Source organism: Protopterus annectens, chromosome 1.part1, assembly GCF_019279795.1.
Source record: "Protopterus annectens isolate FY-2018-M chromosome 1.part1, PAN1.0, whole genome shotgun sequence".
In the NCBI taxonomy this organism is placed as follows: domain Eukaryota; kingdom Metazoa; phylum Chordata; order Ceratodontiformes; family Protopteridae; genus Protopterus; species Protopterus annectens.
The window spans coordinates 1,948,205,046-1,948,224,792 of NC_056726.1; the positions used below are offsets into that span (position 1 = coordinate 1,948,205,046).

General features: G+C 41.3%; 1 protein-coding gene across 1 annotated transcript in view; it reads right to left on the reverse strand.

Annotated features, from left to right (window-relative positions):
- LOC122816779 (solute carrier family 4 member 1 adaptor protein) overlaps positions 1-19,747 on the reverse strand; it is a 937,474-nt gene that overhangs the window by 875,298 nt on the left and 42,429 nt on the right. The window contains exon 2 of the mRNA XM_044089801.1: positions 18,956-19,157. Within this exon, the coding sequence (XP_043945736.1) occupies positions 18,956-19,157 (202 nt within the window). The remainder of the gene's footprint in view (positions 1-18,955; positions 19,158-19,747) is intronic.

Here is a 19,747-nt window from a genome sequence, read left to right on the forward strand (position 1 = left end):
TGAGCCAGTTTGCAACCCATCTAGTGACAAAGAGGTTTATATTTAAGCTGGTGAGCTTATCTATAATGCCCGAGTGGGGTATTGTATCGAAGGCTTTTGCGAGGTCCAGGTAGGCTGTGTGGACCACCTTCCCCTTGTCCATGGCCTTGGTGACTGTTTCAAAGAAATCAACCAGGTTTAAGAGGATCTGCCCTTAACAAAGCCGAACTGGGTAGGATCCAGTGTCTGTAGGTCCCCAATATCTTTATTTATGAGGTCCATGATGATCATTTCCATAGCTTTGCAGACCAAGCTAGTCAGGCTTATGAGGCGATAGTTTCCAGGATCCGTTGAGGCACCACCTTTGTGGAGAGGGACCACAGTTGCTGTATGCCACTCTTTGGGTACATATCCTGTAGTAAGGCTGAGATTGAACAGTAGTTTTATGTTTGGGTTTAGCTCTTCTTGGAGTTCATGTAGGGCAACCGGGACACCGTCTGGTCCCATTGATGCTGTGTTTTTTGCTTTGGAGAGGGCGGCTCTTACCTGAGCATCTGAGATGTCAGGGAGGCAGCACTCTGCTAGGATAGATATTTGCCCTTTTGGTGGGGGGGGGGGGGGGTTGCGCTGAACCTGTCAGCTAGGATGTTGACAATGTCTGTAGGTTCGGTGTATTTTTTGTCATTTTGGACCAATTCTGAGCATATCTGGGAATTACCACCCAGGTTCCTAACATAACTAAAGAAAGCCTTGTGATTATCCTTAGTGTCTTGTGCAATTTTTCTCTCGAAGCTGGCCTTAGACAATTTTATGAGTGCCCGTAGTTTTTTGATAATACTGATCAGAGATGCCTTCCCTTTTTGGAATTTTGCTCTATCATTTAGTAGCTTCCTCCTTCTATTGTATAGTTTGTTTATGGCTGGGGTCCACCAGACAGGACGTCTGCCTTTGGAGGATTGGGTCTTGGTTTTATCTGGGATCGCATGATGCATGCATTCCTGAAGGTGTTCACAGAATGCGTTTATAAAGGATTCTACGGTCTGGGCCGTATTTTCCACAGGCCCAGGGGCTTTGAAAGATTCCACCTCAGTTTTGAGGATTGTGAAATTTGCTTTAGAGAAGTTTTTCACTGTGGTTTTCTGGGCAGGGGGTGGTGTCGGGATGCGAATATCCAGTGAGATTAGTTTATGGTCTGATCTTACCAGTGAGGGATGCACTTCTAGTCTGGAGCATAGAGTCCCCATGCTGGTGATGATCAGGTCCAGTATGCTTTCCCCTCTTGTGGCCAGGCATGCCTCCTAATCACAGATCCAGTGACTGCAGCCCTGCAGGAGGCCTCTAAGGAGTCAAAACCACATTGCAAAGTATGCTTTCCAACCTGTTCAGCTGCATGCAATAATTCCCGCAATTCTTTATTTTCTGCATATTCAGAAATCAACATAATTTTCTGTTTCAGCAATCCCATAACATGTTGTTGATACTTCAGCATATGAAATTGACAGTTTAAGGCTCCGATTGCCAAGGTTGCAGATGTATAAACCTTTTTTCCCCCCATCTGTCCAGTGCCCTTGAATCTCTGTCAGAGGGGGTAGGATTTTTTGCTGTTGAGGCCTTAACTCCCTTTGGACCCTGTGAAATAGTTTCAGGATCAGCAGCAGGGTTTCTAAATAAAAATGTATGTGAGTCAGGGACCCTGTAATATCTGTCAGGCTTACTGGGAGCCAGAGGTAAGGAGTCAGGGGTCAAGCTTGACTCCGAAAACACATCATCCACAATGTCTAAAAGAGGGGGAATGGCTAAAGGCCTGTGCTGAGGGAGAAGAAGGAAATCCCTGAGTCTCTTTTTTGATTCTGAGAAATCTTGACTACACCAGTGAAAGTGCTCCCTCAAAGTATGCAAGGTTTCCCCAAATAAATAATCCTCAGGACGAGAAGCAGATGGTATAGACTCCTCTGCATCACAATCCTCATATGGAGGTATAGATAATTCCTGATCAGAAGAGGAATGAGAAGAAAGAGAAACCTCATCTGAAGATTCATAATCAGTGACTTGCCTAGGCCTCTTATCTGGAGGAGGATGGGTATCCCTGGATCAAGGTAATAAGGTCTTCAGTCATTTTGATCATCTGTTTTTTTTAGGCATAGAGGCCTGTGCACATGGCTCATGCATCGTTTTTTTTAGTTTTAGAAGTTGCTTTTGACTTGGGTTTTGCAGTTGTCGTCAGTTTGATATACAAATGTTGAGGCCTGAACACACCCTCAGGGGCTGGTGCCTGCTCAGCGGCTCCAGACCCATCAGAGGGAGATACATCCGTCGGTCCAATACCTTGAGTATCTTGCAGCATGCCGGACTCCACTTGGTTGTCGGTAGAGGCCTGCGACTCGAAGGTAGAGGGTATCAAGGGCTGCGAAAGTGCCTCTCTGAGTACCAGCGAACCGGCAACTGGCTTAGGAGAAGCTTTGGCATCTGTTATGGATCTCGACTGCCTTTCTCAGTCCTTTTCTTTGCGTTTTTTATGTACTCCTGTAGTCGGATTGCTATCTGACGACATTTCTAGGTAGTTAAATCTGTTTCCAAAATACTTTGAGGCAAAAATATACCAACACTTAAATTAAACGTTGGTTAAATCTAGCACAAAACCGACAGCCAGGAACGTTGTGATCAGGGTCTAGGCAAGGAATACAGTATAAATGGAAATCCTTATGAGTATTTGCTTCCCACAAGTAATACAATTATTAACTATTTCGGACATCGGTCTGGAGCAAGAAAAAAAGTTTCCCCAATGGGGTACTTAGCTTTAATGAAGACTTCGGTTCTGAAACTCAAACTCGAATATTTCAGTAGTCGGCCGATCGGCACTTGCGAAATGCTTTTGCTTCAGGCACCGCACGGCAAGAAAGACTAAAGAAAATGGCATCGGCTGCATGTTTTATTCCCCTGACGACCTGACGTCATGGAAGAGGAGACAGCAACCGACGTAGGACCCAAGACTTTGGAATTCAGGCTGACTGAGGGCAACCTGCCAGCAGATTACCCAAATGTAACGACTGCAACAGTGAAACACGAAGAACATCACTGTCTTGTAATATAATAGAAAGGTATATTAGAAAGGTAGAAGATAAGAGGAGAAAACAAACATGGTGAAAAAACTTTTTGTGACAGGGTAAAGGTAAAAGAAACAGCACCAGAATTACCCATTCTAAAGACTTAAACCTTGCCTACAATATACAACTATGTATCCCAGAGACTGCCCTGTCTCTAGAAAGTACAGTTTTGTACCTACCATAAATGTAGATGTCCGATAGGTATGCATCTGCAGTCATCACATATGGGTTGTCCTGCCTCAGGCAGCCCTTCAGTCGGCCGGATTCCAAAGTCTGGGTCTGGCCTCGGCTGATGTCGCACTTTCCCCGATGTCAGAGCATCTGGGGTAAAGCATCAGCCGACGCCATCTTCCTCAGGTTTTCTTGCCCCAGATGCCAGGTGCCCTCTAGGAAGGCTAAATTTGGATAAATGCAATAAAATTCCAAACATTTGCAAAATTATATATATATATATATATATATATATATATATATATATATATATATATATATATACACACACACACACACACACACACACACACACACACACACACACACACACACACACACACATGTATATACAAACAAATACACCATAATAGATTCCCCCAGCTAGCTAAAAGAGGGGAAAGCACCCTAGGAATACCACAGAGGGGTAGGAGGGAGGGTAAACCTGACTGCAGATGCATACCTATCGGACATCTACATTTATGGTAGGTACAAAACTGTACTATGTCCTTCAAGGATGCATCTGCGGTCATCACATATGGGCAGAATACCATAGCCAAACTGGGGGTGGAGGTACTAAGTGAAGGATGGTGTAGTTAAGATACCCTGCAGGACTGCCGTGGCAAAACCTGCTCTGGATCTGGAGTATAAAGGCAAATTGTAATGCTTGGCAAATGTATGCACGGAGCTCCATGTAGCAGCTTCTAAAATGTCTTTGGTAGCCACCCCTCTAAGGAAGGCTGTGGTGGTGGCTGTGGCTCTCGTGGAATGAGGTCTAATGTTAGCTGGCACAGTCTTTCCATGAAAGGAGTAACAAAAACGAATGCAATTTCCTATCCATTTCGAAATTGTCTGTTTGGAAATTGCTTTTCCTTGTACCCCATCAGCATATGCTACAAACAACTGGTCAGTCTTTCTGTAACTTTTAGTTCTGTCCAAGTAGTAGCGTAGTTGTCTGTGTATGTCCAGGGTGTGCAGAAGTCTCTCCCCTTTATCATGAGGCTGTGGGAAGAATGTAGGCAAATGAATAGCTTGGTTCAAAGATACCCTGGATACCACCTTTGGCATGAAAGTAGGATTGGTCCTCAAAGAAACTCTATCCTGATGAAAGATAGGAATGGCTGCGCCACCATTAAAGCTTGTAACTCAGATACTCTTCTTGCTGAGGTTATGGCCAGAAGGAAGGCAGTCTTCCAAGACAAAAACTGTACATCTGCCGATGCTGCTGGTTCTAAAGGAGGTAGCGTCAGTTTTTCCAACACGAAATTCAGGTCCCAAGTAGGTAGAGGTGGTTTCCTTGGAGGATTAATGTTTTTGATTCCCCTTAGAAACTGTCTTAGTAGAGGGTGAGAGAAGACAGGTGGATTCAGATTCTATTCTGCTGAGATTGCTGAGGCATGTATCTTGATGGAAGAGTAAGACAGGCCACTGTGGGACAATTCTGCCCAATATTCCAGTATGTATGCCATATTCATCACAGTCACATCTAGGCCCTTTGCTGTGTTCCAGGTGTGAAATCCTTTCCATTTTGCTGTATATGCCTTCCTTGTGGAAGGTCGGCGAGCTTCCATAATAATATCCTTCACTCTCTGGGATAGGTTACCCTGAGGAGGAGTCATGGTATTCTCCAGGCAGTTAGCTGCAAGGTTTTCAGGTTGGAGTGTAGAGTCCTGAAATTGTGCTGTGTCGGAAGGAGTGGCCATAGGGGGAGAGGCCATGGTTTTGTCTGTGACAAGCTCTTTAGCAGTGGGTACCAGTGCTGTCTTGGCCAGTTTGGGGCTATCAGGATTACTCTGGGCTGCTCTGTCCTGATCTTCAGTAGGACCTTGGTCATTAGAAGTAGAGGTGGGAAAGCATACACTGTTAGAGCTTTCCAGCTGAAAGAGAGAGCGTCCACCCTCCATGCTTGTGGGTGATATGTCCTTGAGCAGAATTTCTTCAGTTGATTATTTAGGGGGGAAGCGAACAGATCTATTTCCGGCCTTCCCCATGCTTGTGTGATTTGGAAGAAAATGTCTGGGTGTAGCATCCATTCATGTGCATCCATGGTAGTTCTGCTTAAGCTGTCTGCCAGTGTATTGTCTTTCCCTGGCACGAATTGGGACTGCAGCTGTATGTTGAGTTTCAATGCCAGTTCCCATAGGTTCATTGTCAGCCTGCAAAGAGGGTAGGAATGGGTGCCTCCTTGCTTGTTTATGTACCACATAACTGTGGTGTTGTCTGTCCTTATGAGCAGGTGGTCTTGCTGAAGGAAAGGTTTGAAGGCCTCGATTGCGTGTATCACTGCCAGCAATTCCTTTTGGTTTATGTGCATGTGCAGCTCTCTTTGTGACCATAGCCCTTGTATACATCTGTCCTCCATGTGCGCTCCCCAACCTTGGTCTGAAGCATCCGTGGTGATGGTTTGGTTGGCTCTTGGCTTGCTGAAGGGCAGCCCGCTGTTCGACCGGCAGGCTTGAGCCCACCACAGGAATTCCTTTTGAAGGCAAGGAATGAGTGGGATCAGAGCTTCTAAGCTGTGACTGTGCTGAGTCCATAAACTTCTTAGGTACCATTGTAATTTCCTCATATGAAGCCTTGCTTGTGGAATCAGAAGAATGCAAGATGCCATGTAACCCAGGGCCTGCAGGATTTTCCTTGCAGTCATCCGAGTTTGTCTTGTGAGATTCTGAAAGTAAACTGGTAGTTGTTCTTGTTTTTCTTCTGTGAGAAAAGCCATCTGGGTGGTTGTGTCTAGGTCTGCACCCAGAAAAGTTATTCTTTGGGATGGAACCAGTCTTGATTTGTGGATGTTGACTGTATATCCCAAGGCCTGTAACAGGTGGATGGCATAGTCCAAGTCCTTTAACAAAGTTTGCTTGCTGTCCGCTTGTATTAGGCAGTCATCCAGATAAGGGTAGATTTGAATCCCCTGAAGTCTGCAATTTGCAATTACTGATGCCAGGCATTTCGTGAATACTCTGGGCACAGTAGATAAGCCAAAGGGCAATGCTGAGAATTGATAATGCTCTGACCCTGCAAGAAATCTGAGGTGTCTTCTGCAGCTTTGTCGAATAGGGACATGCAGGTATGCCTCCTTGAGGTCTAGAGTCACCAGCCAAGACCCCTTGCCCAGCATGGGAAGGAGTTGCTGTAGAGTCAGCATTTTGAATTTTGGCACAATGAGGTACGTGTTCAGTGCGGACAAGTCGAGAATAGGCCTCCATTGATTTTCTTTTCTTGGAACAAGGAATAATCTTGAGTAAAATCCCTGGCCTTGTTCTGAAAGAGGTACCTTTTCTATGGCTTTCATTTGCATTAAGTTGGTAATTTGTTTCAAAGCCTCTGCCCTCTGATTTGGTGGCAGGTTTGGCATGCCTTTTCTTTTTGGTAATGAGTGGAAATGGAACCTGTATCCTTTGTCTATTATTTGCAGTGTCCATGTGTCCCTTGTAATGCTGTGCCAATTTTTTTGAGAATAAAGAAAACTTTCCGCCCAAAGGTGCTTCTAATTGAGCCCTGGTCGGTGGAGTCAAAATAAAGTCATTGAGTCTGTCCTGGTGTAGCAGTTGTAGTTCCTGCACCACTTCTCTGGTTGGGAGGCTGCCACTGACGGCCTCTGTAGGAGCCTCTAGCTTGCCCTCTACCTCTGGCACGTCTATTTCTGCCTCTTTGAGATCTGTCTGAGTCCGGAAAGGACCAATTCTTAGTAGGCCAATTTCTGCTGAATCTTGGTGGTTGGACTTGCAGAAAGTCTTTAACTGTTTGCACTGATTTTGCCTTTTCTTCAAATTTCTTTAAAACCTCTTGAGCCGTGGAACCAAATAATTTTTGCTTTTCCATAGGAGCATCCAAAAGCTTAGCTTTAACATGGTCTGGCAGAGATTGTTCCTTCAGCCAGGCATGCCTACATATAACTGCACCTGTCATAGCAGATCTACATGAAGCTTCCAATGCATCATAACCACACTGCAAGAAATGGTTACTAACCTGCTGGGAGTTATGCACCAGATCCTGAAGGGATTTACGATCAAGGGGTTCAGAAGAGGACAGTTTCTTATGCAATTCATCTAGTAAATACTCTTGATACTGTATCATATGGAATTGACAGTTTAATGCCCTCATAGAAAGAGTTAATGCCCTCATGGAAAGAGTTGCAGAAGTATACACTTTCTTACCCCATCTCTCCAGTGCTCTGGACTCCCTTTCAGAGGGTAGAGGATTTTTTGCAGTGGCAGCTGCAACCCCTTTAGGGCCCTGGGAAATAGTTTCTGGATCAGCAGAGTGGGCCTGGTACAGGTGAAAATGTGAATCCGGGACCCTGTAGTACCTATCAGGTTTGGCAGGAGCCGGAGGGAGAGAGTCAGGGGCAGTACATGCATCTGAATAGACATCATCAATTACATTCAAAACTGGAGGTATAGCTAAGGGCCTGTGCTGAGGTAAATGTAAAAAGGTCCTTAATCTCTTTCTGGAATCAGAGAATTCCTGACCCTGCCATTGAAAATGTTCTCTAATAGTGTGTAATGTTTCTCCAAATGAAAACTCTTCAGGAGGGGAGGCCGAGGGAATAGATTCTTCAGCATCAGAATCCTCGTAGGCCGAATAAGCCTCGTCCTGGTGGTCTGACAGACCAGAGCCATCCGTGGACTCATCTGAAGACTGTGGATCAGAGGGCTCAACCCTGGGCCTTTTGTCCGGAGGAGGTTGAGAGCCCCTGCCCGGATGTGGTTGGGAGCCTCTAATTAATGAAATCAGATCCTCTGCTAGGGTAAGAATCTGAGAGCTAGAAGAAGGTCTCTGAGAGGAAACTTTGGGAGGCAAATCCTTAGAAAGTTTAGCAGCCTTAGCCCTAGAAAAAGCCTTAATGGACATGGAAGCAGGGGGTCTGGCTGCACCACGTGCAGGAGTAGACTTATCTACAGTAATGGTGTCGGAACATTCCTGGACACCAGTTTCAGAAGGTAATTCAATGACCGACTCGGCCGGGGCCTCCAGGGCCGAGGTAGTCGGTTGCGTGGTTTCGGTAGTAGGAAGAGCCAAGGACTCGGTTTCAGCCGAGACCGAAACACTCGCGGTAGGCCTGACCGAGGTTTCAGCCGAAACCACGGCCCGCGTGTGTCGGTCCTTGTTCTTCCGTTTTTTGACTAAATGCGAAGTCGGAGTCTCTGACGGCATTTTATAGGCAAAACTAGCCCCAAAAAACTCCTCTGCAAACTCCGACCGACGTCTAAGAGTTCGTCGGTTGAAGGAAGCACAGGCTGAACAGGCTGAGACGTCGTGGTCTGGGCCTAGGCAGGGGAGGCAGTAAGAGTGGAAATCCTTATGAGGTATTTATTTCCCACAGGTTAAACAATTATTAACTTTATCTGACATCGGCCGAGGCAAGAAAGAGTCCCCAACGGGGTACTTAGCTTTTTGTAGTCTTCGGTATCTGAATCACAGGAGCTGACCGACCGGCACTTGCGAACTGCTTCTGCTTCGGGCACCACGCTGCAAGAAAGACTGGGGAAGATGGCGTTGGCTGATGCTTTTATACCCCAGATGCTCTGACGTCGGGGAAAGTGCAACATCAGCCGAGGCCAGACCTAGACTTTGGAATCCGGCCGACCGAAGGGCTGCCTGAGGCAGGACAACCCATATGTGATGACTGCAGATGCATCCTTGAAGGACATCAGGCTCCCCATCCATGTGAGCCGAGCTCCTTCCAAACCCAATTCAAGTATAACTTGGACAATTGGATGGGGCACAGGAAATGTATCCCTAGCTTGGCACCTATGTCTATAATGGACATAGGCAACCTGTAAATCGTTAATTTCCCAGGTCCCTGCTTGTAAATATTTCATCTCCCAAGCCTTTACTTACACTTATTAAGGGTAGCAGAATGTGTCAGAGATTTGGGATGCATGGCTCACCTTAAAAGGCCCTTGTGGTCTTTAGCCAAGTAAATACCTATGAACTAAGAACTGAGAAAGCAGATAACCAAAATCCATATCTTACTGTCTCTACTAGAAAGTTGTTAGAACTTATCTGCTTTGCTTTCAACTCTATTGTATACCTTGCCAATTTTTACAAACTTAATCAGAATCATCCAAACAAGAAGTATTTTATAACAAAAATCGACAAAATTGTCACAATTACCCCATAAAGGGCACACCACAACATTATACGAAGAAAATCAGACTAGGTAGAATTAACCAATATTTAACATTTTCCCAACTAATCACTGCTCATAAACTCATCTACATGCCACAAAAATGTCCAGCTCTCCAAAATACATTCAAGTTCTACTCTAGCAATAGAGACCTAGGTATCATCCAACAAATCCCTTGACAGTTACAAAACCCTGTTAAGTGCAGTTGACTCCCTCTATTCCACATACATCTTAAAAATCTGGAATTCTATCACTCACCCAATCACATTGCAACACTTAAGCTATCGTCTTTGGACAGCACCTAAACAATATGCGGCTGTGCTACTGTGCCAAACCCAATTCCCATCTACCGGTTTTAAATTTACTAACATATAATAAACTTCTAGCATTTCAGCTTCCTTCTCCCCTCCCCTTACCACTCTATTCCTCCCACCCCACACTATCTTTCACTTCTGTGAACTTCAGAAACTTGGGAACAATCCTATTTAACAAATTCCATCATCCTGGCAATGGTATCCCCAAAGGAAATTTCTTCAAAAACGAGATTCAGGGCTAGCAGATTAACTTCCTCAGAACCAGAATCCAAAGGGGAAGGAACCTGGGTAGAAAAAGCCAGGGATTCCTCATCAAAATCCTCTTCTTTTTCAGAGGAAACCTGATCCCTAGACCTTTTGAGGGGGGAAGACCACCAAGGAGAAGCTGGGACAGAGATCCCCTGAGGAGGCTTCAAGGCCATAAGAGCATTAAACAAACCCTGTATAAAATTCTGCCATTCACTTTGACAGTCCTTGCTAGCAGAAGAAATGTTTTGTCTTTCGCTTCTTTTTTAAAGGGACTTCTGTCAAGGATCCAATGCCAGCCTACATTCTATAATTATAGTCGGGACTACCTCCCTAACTAATATCTGAGGAACCCTCCTAGACTCTTCAGTGATAATCGTCCACGATTCCCCCTGAGCATCTGAAGCGGACATCTGAAAGGTTTCCAAGGATGTGCGAGAAGCGGGATCCATGCTGGCCTCTGAACCAGTGGCATCAGAGGAATCCAGACAAACAAACACCAGTCCTCGCTCGTACGACTTTCTCGGCCAACCAACCTTGAAACAAACACGAAAAGGCCAGCAAAATAGTTCCACCGTTTATTTAGAGGTAAGAAAACGGACCAAATGGTACCGTAGTTTAAACAAAAGTACTCATACTAGTTTCGGCACCCGCCTTCTTCAGTGAGTATAAGCAGACAAAATTATTTAATATCAAACCAACGTCAGTATAAATACTATTGTTATCCAATAGGAATAGAGACATTCAAATTAGGCTCCCAGCACAGAATTAAAGTCATACCAAAAACAGAAAAATTAGTGTATAGTGAACAAAAAATATATATCCAAATACATGGGTATAATTACATATGTTAACCTGATAATAATATGTAATCAAAAATAGTAACCAGAAACAAACCTCTAGCAAGGTGTAATATTTGCAAGTAGTAGGTTATTACATATCAATATTTCTACAATAAAACAACTGGATATACAAATGATGACAGGAATGGTTAATATCATAATGTATAGATAGTAATGCAGACCAGATGGAAAAAGAACATCTAAATATGTGATCCTATAAAATATATAGGTAATAATATTTTGCTTATTTGCCTAACAGAACATGTCCTGACCAAAAATGTGTTCTATTTCCAAGGGGAGTGCTATTGGCAGCTGCAAGGTACAGCCATGGGGGCTTCTTTCGCCCCTATTTATGCAGATCTTTTTATGGCCTACCTGGAGGAATGCATCATTTATAATCCCCTACACAACATATTTCTTGTGGAAATGGACATATGGAGGAGATATCTTGATGATTGCTGGATGGTGTGGCATGCGGATGAAGATTATCTTAAAGAATTTTTGGAATATCTTAACAATAATATCTGAGGATAACAATAGTATTTATACTGACGTTGGTTTGATATTAAATAATTTTGTCTGCTTATACTTACTGAAGAAGGCGGGTGCCGAAACTAGTATGAGTACTTTTGTTTAAACTACGGTACCATTTGGTCCGTTTTCTTACCTCTAAATAAACGGTGGAACTATTTTGCTGGCCTTTTCGTGTTTGTTTCATGGTTGGTTGGCCGAGCAAGTCGTACGAGTGAGGACTGGTGTTTGTTCGAATTGGTTTACTTCGCTGTTGGCGTTTGGGTTTCACTGTCGGTGGGAGAAGGCTCCTTCCCTGAGGTTCTTTTTGTGTATTTTATCATCGTCAGTACATACTCAAGTCTGTATTGAATCATTGGGATTGTTTTCAAGTTTTTGAGACATTTTTTGCATGGTGTACTTTTCGGAACATTGGATTACATCCAGGATAAATGTTTTTGGGCCGATGGGTTTAAAAATATCGCTTAACCAGGTATTGTGATTTTCTACATTGACTAACTGAATTTTGTGGCAACTACAACGGGAACTGATAACCGCTACGGAGTGTGGTCTCTTTTCTAAACTTGTGCGGATGTCATGGTATATGCTTTACTACTCTGAACTTTGTTCATTCTTACTTTTTGCTGTGGTATTGAGGGCCTTGGTCGCATTTGATATACATGCTGATATGAGGGAAGGTTCACAGCATGTTATCTTCTAAACTCAATACACCCTGCGGAATGTTGTGGATCTAAGCTCCTAAACTTTGGAACATTTCTTTTAGATCTACGAGTCCAATATCACTGCATATCATATACCTTGTTGAAATATTGTCAACCTACACGGTGTATTTACAAATACAAAAGTAAGGGGAACTATTTTTAGACTTATTTTGGAACTATGTTATAACTGTGAATTTTGTTCTTCATTTTTGGAATGGTTTACATCTGGGGCCGGTGTCGCATTTGGTGTATATGCTTAGACGAGGAAAAAGTTTACAGAGCATCATTTTTCAATTAAACATACCCTGCAGATGGTCGCGGATGTACTGACTATAGTGTGTCAATTTGGGACAATCTTCTCATATACATGGAACTTTTAAAGACATTTTCCCTTTTTTGTTAACTTGGGAAAAATCTCTTTTTCTATACTATTTTGAGATTATGTGGTATTTATTTATGACTATGATAGGGATCATTTATATATGTTGAATACTTTGGACAAGCATGGTTTTGTTATTCAGACCTTTGGGTCAGTTATATATTGGTCACTAGTCGGTTTCCAAGCAACTTAAGATTTATCATTATATCCAATATCTTTTTAGTGTTGGGTTTTGTTTCAGATGTCACCATTTCTTATGGCATTGTTATTTGCTTGAAACAAAAAAATTTTATGACTTGGGCCTTGATGTAACAAACCATTACCTGATTTGCCACTTTATATTTGTTATAATATTTGTGTGATTGATGACATTTTTGATATTTAAGGGTGAGATATATACATATTTCACTTATTACTTAGACATAAAGTGGATTAGGGTCAAGACTTGTCTATATTTTCAAACAAGATTTTTGAATTCTCAGTTACAATATATTTCTCCATGTATGTAGAATATTTTTATAGGTGGATAATTAAGACACCATAGCAATAACATTGGTATGTTTTATTGATCTCTGAATTAGTCTTTGTTATTATGAACATGATGATTGTAAGCACTATTTAGCTCTGGTTATGACCCTCATGGACACAATTTTGGTATGTATTTAGGGAGTTAACAACGCCGTGGATATTTTTTCACGACGTGCCCCTAGATTGAACCTCACATACAAAGAACAAATATTTTTTCTTTGTGTAGCTTTCTGACACTGGGTTATAAAAGTCACATATTCAGTTCATACTAGTTGACTGTTAGTTTGCATATGGTATACTCAATATAGGTCTATATATCAGCAGACTTTGTAGCTCCATCTACATATGTTCTGTGTTTTTTTAGCCATTCTCATGGACAAAAGGATTATTGCCAATCTTGGGTGCAAATCTATGTGTTTTCCATATATTCCAGGTGACCTATTAGTTCTGGATTTATGATCATTATATGTTTTGTTTACAATAATTTTGGTATTTGTTACACGAAATACTCCAATTTCTGCATACATTAGTTTATGACAGTGTATCACTGGGATCTTACGCATAGGAGTTGGTTATACACAGGTCCAATTATACCTTTTGTTCATTATATAGGGTTTTTGAATAAATACTTTGTATATTGGATATCAGGCACAATTATTTTAGGATTCTTCATATGATACACTGGGGGATTTTGGTCTAAAACTGGTCCTAATAGCATTTCAACATTTGTTGACCTTTTTGTGCTCAACAACTCTGGACTTTCTGGTCCTGCCCTTATTACATTTGGTCTCTTGCATTATTTTTACAGTTTACTCCTTGGACAACCCCTCTTTATAACATGGATCTGGATACAATTTTGGATGGATTGTGTGCTGATAGGGAGGATTTGGCCATTTTTGGTCTTAATCATATCCCAAGCAGCAACCCTAACCAACCGATTATTAACACAATTGATGATTGTGAGGTGTCTTTTAGGAATTTGGAAAAGGGCCTGAAGGGATTGAGAGCCAATATTTGGCATCTCAGGCTGTTTAAGGCTTACCTTTGCAAAAACATGGCACCCAGAGGATTACGTATTAAACTGCATCCACTTGTAGGCAGATCTGAACAGAGGCTTACTGAGGAATGGGATGCAGCCCTTCGAGAAGGCTCTATGGTTTTTGTTAAAATTCTCACTTCCTATTATGAAAGAACAATAGATTTGTGTTTATCAGAAGTCAAGGATCTTGCTAATGAATGTAAGAAATATGAATCCAGCCCTAAGTATCTTGAATTTTTGGGTAAATTGTCCAAGGAGCTAACTTTATATGATACTACCATTAAGGATAGGAAAATAAAGAAATTTAACAGAGATATTAATGATTATGACAAGGGACATCCTTTTCAAGTACAAAGAACTGTTAGATTTCAGGAGAATGTCCCTAATGTAAATAAGGGCAGGACCAGAAAAAGACCCAGATCTATATTAAAGAATAGGGACCAGTTTCACACCAGTACCTCTGGGGAAGAGTCTTCTTACACTGACAGTGAATCTGGCAACATTGCCAACTCTCCACTTAAAAAGAAAACCAACACCAAATACCCTTTAGGTATGGGAGGAAATCCAGAGGGGGGAGGAAACATAGAAACAAACACATCTACAGAGTCCATGACGGGACTAATCCAAGCACTATTGAAATAACTACTCCAGTCTTTAAGAATGTTTTGAACTTATCAGACCATGTACTTACAGAAGATCAAGAAAAAATTTTGAATAAAGGACTTAACTTTGTTCCTAGTTTCTTTTCTGATGAGTATCAAACCTCACTTGATGTCCTTGATTTTTGTCGTAGACTTAACCTCAAATTGTTTTTTGCTGAACAAGATAGTTCTAATACTCAAAGATCTACTGATTTTACATTCCATAAATCCACATTTCAACCGCCTATGAATAAAAATGTATCCATTTTTCAACAAGCGGTGTTAAAAGACTTACATTTTCCGCTTTTTGAAACTTCTACTAGCAGGGATAATGTTACCACTTCAGAAAGGGGGGCCTTATCAGAACTTAGAGCCAATCAAAATATAGCCATTCTTCAAGCTGACAAGGGTGGTGCAGTGGTTATCCTTAATATGGACTATTATGTTAATGAGGGCTTACGACAACTATCGGATGGACATTGTTATATGAAAATGGCTATAGATCCAACTAGTCAATTCAAGCATGAAATTGACTTATTTTTACAATCTGCATTGGAGGAGGGTATCATCACATCTAAAACTGTACAACATTTACAAGTTAAAGATCCTGACAGACAAATTTTATCTATCACACACCCACCAGGAAGGCCAATTGTCTCTGGCCATGGCTCCCTCACTGAACCACTATCTGCATTTCTAACCCAATTTCTTAAACCTCTATTGCCATTGGTTAGAGCAAGAATTCAGGATACCACGCAATTCTTGAAAATAATTGAGGATAGTCAGCTCGAGCCCAATTGGTTGATGTGTACATTAGATGTAAAATCTCTTTATACCAGTATACCACATTGGGCCGGGCTTCAGGCTTTGGAATATTGGCTTACAAGAGCAGAACTCTATCCTCCGGGCTTTAATACTTTGCTTATTTGCCTAACAGAACATGTCCTGACCAAAAATGTGTTCTATTTCCAAGGGGAGTGCTATTGGCAGCTGCAAGGTACGGCCATGGGGGCTTCTTTCGCCCCTATTTATGCAGATCTTTTTATGGCCTACCTGGAGGAATGCATCATTTATAATCCCCTACACAACATATTTCTTGTGGAAATGGACATATGGAGGAGATATCTTGATGACTGCTGGATGGTGTGGCGTGCGGATGAAGATTATCTTAAAGATAACCATATATTGGAACATTGATCATACACTTAATACTAAAATTCACCGGAAATATCCTTAGTTTAATACTCTACTACATGCTCAGAGTATGCATCCACGTCACACCATCCGCAACATCCCCAAATCTCAATATTTGAGAATTCGGAGAATTAACTCCTCTTAGGAAGACTATACAGCTGCCAAATCTGATTTAAAATCCAGATTTTTGGATAGAGGATACCGTATCTCTGATATTGAATCTGCTAGAATTTGGTCAGATAGACAGGAAAGGGCAACACTGTTGGAATACAGGGACAAAAGTCAACATCTCAGTAGTCAAAATATCAGACTCATCACCACTTTAGGCAAAAACTACCAAACAGTGAGGCAAGCTGTGAATAATAATTGGAATATTCTATTAGCCAATGATTTTTTGAAGGGTATCCTGGACAACCAATGCTCATTTTCATTTAGAAGAGGCAAAACGTTGGGTGGTTTGCTTTCCCACTATAAACACAGGGAAAGTGGTGCAGCCAAATATAAACAACTTACCATCATGGGGGATGAGTTAATAGGAACATTTCGATGTGGACATTGTGTATCTTGTGCCCACGTCAGTCAGTTGAAACAGTTCACAAGTTCTAACACAAGTAAAGTATATGATATGAGGATTTTTGGCAATTGCTCAACCAGCTGGGTTATATATCTGGCTACATGCCAATGTAAATCTTTTTACGTTGGCAAAACATCACGTTCATTACGTATAAGAATTGGTGAACACCGTAGTGACATCAGGAACCACAAAACATCCAATGCACTATATCTACATACGATTAAACATCCAAGTGCCAAGTTTATGTTCACTATTATTGATAAAATTACTGGTAACAGAAATAACATGACAGGTTGGCCAGGAATACTAAGCCATAAAGAAAAGTACTGGATCACACACCTTGGTGCCCTTTTTCCACCTGGCCTGAATGACCATCTATAAATTATGATATTTACTATTTAAATCATCATTTGTGTATACGGTTGCCATAATTGTATGTATACTGATATCTAACATATTATTACCTATATATTTTATAGGATCACATATTTAGATGTTCTTTTTCTATCTGGTCTGCATTACTATCTATACATTATGATATTAACCATTCCTGTCATCATTTGTATATCCAGTTGTTTTATTGTAGAAATATTGATATGTAATAACCTACTACTTGCAAATATTACACCTTGCTAGAGGTTTGTTTCTGGTTACTATTTTTTGATTACATATTATTATCAGGTTAACATATGTAATTATACCCATGTATTTGGATATATATTTTTTGTTCACTATACACTAATTTTTCTGTTTTTGGTATGACTTTAATTCTGTGCTGGGAGCCTAATTTGAATGTCTCTATTCCTATTGGATAACAATAGTATTTATACTGACGTTGGTTTGATATTAAATAATTTTGTCTGCTTATACTCACTGAAGAAGGCGGGTGCCGAAACTAGTATGAGTACTTTTGTTTAAACTACGGTACCATTTGGTCCGTTTTCTTACCTCTAAATAAACGGTGGAACTATTTTGCTAGCCTTTTCGTGTTTGTATCAGAGGAATCCAGCCCAGAAACCAGACAATCCTCAGGACTTTCACCAGCCTCAAGAGAGACCTCCAGTGAAGGAGTCACAACCAAAGAATCTGACATGCCTTTTTTGGCATTCTTCAGCGACAGCTGACCCTCAGACTGGGAAGTATTTTACACTGCATCTTTTACTAGAAGCTTTAGATGCCGGTTTTCAAGATAAATTGCGAGGGATGAAAGATGACTATGTAAGGTCTCTGGAACAAAAGCCTGCAGATAGTACAGGACATATGGCTGTGAAGCTCATGAACAAAACAAGAACTGCTCGTGAAGGTTTTTATAGGCAATCTGTCTCTCACACTGGCAAATACCCTTTCTGGATGACGTGAAGATCCACAACACCACAAATGGTAAAAGCAAAAAATGATAAGTCAAAAAACCCCAACGGGGAACTTATTTGAACAGCTAGGTAACCAGCAATGACTTGGACAATCAGACGACGATCAAAGATGGCTTTCGGACTGGTGGCAAAGAAGTTCCGTAGATAATACGTCCAGACGTCACCTTTATGCCCTACACCTTGTGCAGAAAGAATACGTATGATATATGGTGTAATGATAACCTAAAGGCTTTGTTATACTGGTCAGACATCAGAATGCCCTTGGCAGGGGATCCCTCATGTAAACTAAACTGCAACAGTGACAAATTAGGACATCTCAAGAGTTCCATAACTAAAAATATCAGTATCCCCAAAAATCTTATTAAATCAGGAGACTGGCAGTCCTTTCTCTGTAGTCGGTCTCTTACAGACTCCTCCATGGAAATCTATACCTAGCCTTTTATGCCTATTCCTTCACAGAACTAATGCTACCTCATAAGTAGTTAAAGGAACTAAAGCCTTCACCAGCAGATAAATAAAACATGTTGGTATGACAGTTTCATATCCTAACATATTCCTTACCCCTGGAGAAAACTTCTAAGATAAGCAGAGTAGCACCCTTACCATCTTCAAGGTAAACCTAGACAACTGGATGGACAGCCGCAAATTCTCCCTTGGTCTATCTTGTCTTATCCTCCTTGAAGCTAGATGGAAATTTTGAATAGGGTTTTTTGGCTAGGGCTGAAATGGTCTCCAGACATATTGCCTAGTACTTAGCTATGAACCTATCTATTCAGGTTACATGCTGAACTTCAAAATGATTGTTGACAGACATGGACAAAATATCCACAATAAACAAAGAAAGTAAATCATAACTAAACTAAAATGAAGCTAATAATGGATAGTTTATATTTAACTATTTTACTTATTTGCTTATATCTGAATTATTTACATTATCTGCTTTTTTTATACTGTGCTGCCTATCTACACATGCAGGCTATGGCATTTTAAAACATGTTTCTAAAATACGATGGGTACAGCTAGGTATTGTTTCAAATTATGCAAATGCAAAAAAAAAAGTTTGCAACTGTTAGCTCTAAACACTGTTAGAGAACAGGATTGTGTCACATAGCATCAAGGTTTGACACATTATGTTTTTCACACTTCTATTTTCTTAGTTTTAAATCTTACCCATTCCCCAGGAACAGCCTGTGTCAGCAGTTTTGCTCGTAGTACTTCTCCTCTCCCTCCTTTTTTCCTCCTGGTAATCATCATCTTCATCAGAATCCTCTCCCAACATCCTCTTCTCCAGCTCCTTCTTATGCTTCTGACGTAGTTGCTTCGGTTCAGTCATAGTCGGTTCAGATTCCTCCTCCTGGTCATTTCCTGGCCCCTACAGTAAAGTTACAAATACAGAATGAAAAAAATATTCTTTTTTCTGTTCTTTCAGTGCAACATAGAGAACTTTTTGTACATATCCAAAAATATAACAGCATCATTTTACAACAGTTCCTACACTAAAACGTTTTTAGAACAGGCTCATAGGTTCTTACCAAGCTTACGGCCAAAAGAAACCAATATCCTCTATTCTAGACTTTCCCAACATATTCCCAGTAAAAATTTATGATCGCCCATCCTGTCAGCCAGACTGGATTTAAAGGTTGCTAGGGAAGTACCATGCTTAACAGGCGAGGAAAACCTATTCCAGAAATGGGAGACATATTGCAATATCTATTATGCCACCTGGTAGGGCTGCTAGCCTAGTACTTATGTGAATCTATGAACCCTGTCAGTCTGCAGACTAGTACATGCATAGTCAAAAATCCATATTTAAGAGTTCCCCTCCAGTCTTGTAGTACAGGTTTGTCTCTCTAGAAAGAATGTTTGCTTTACCACTGGTTCTGTTTAGGTGAAGGAGTTCAGAGTGGGCTGCTTGTTCATAGCATGGAAGGCCAAGCCGAAGACACACCCCATAAGTCCATA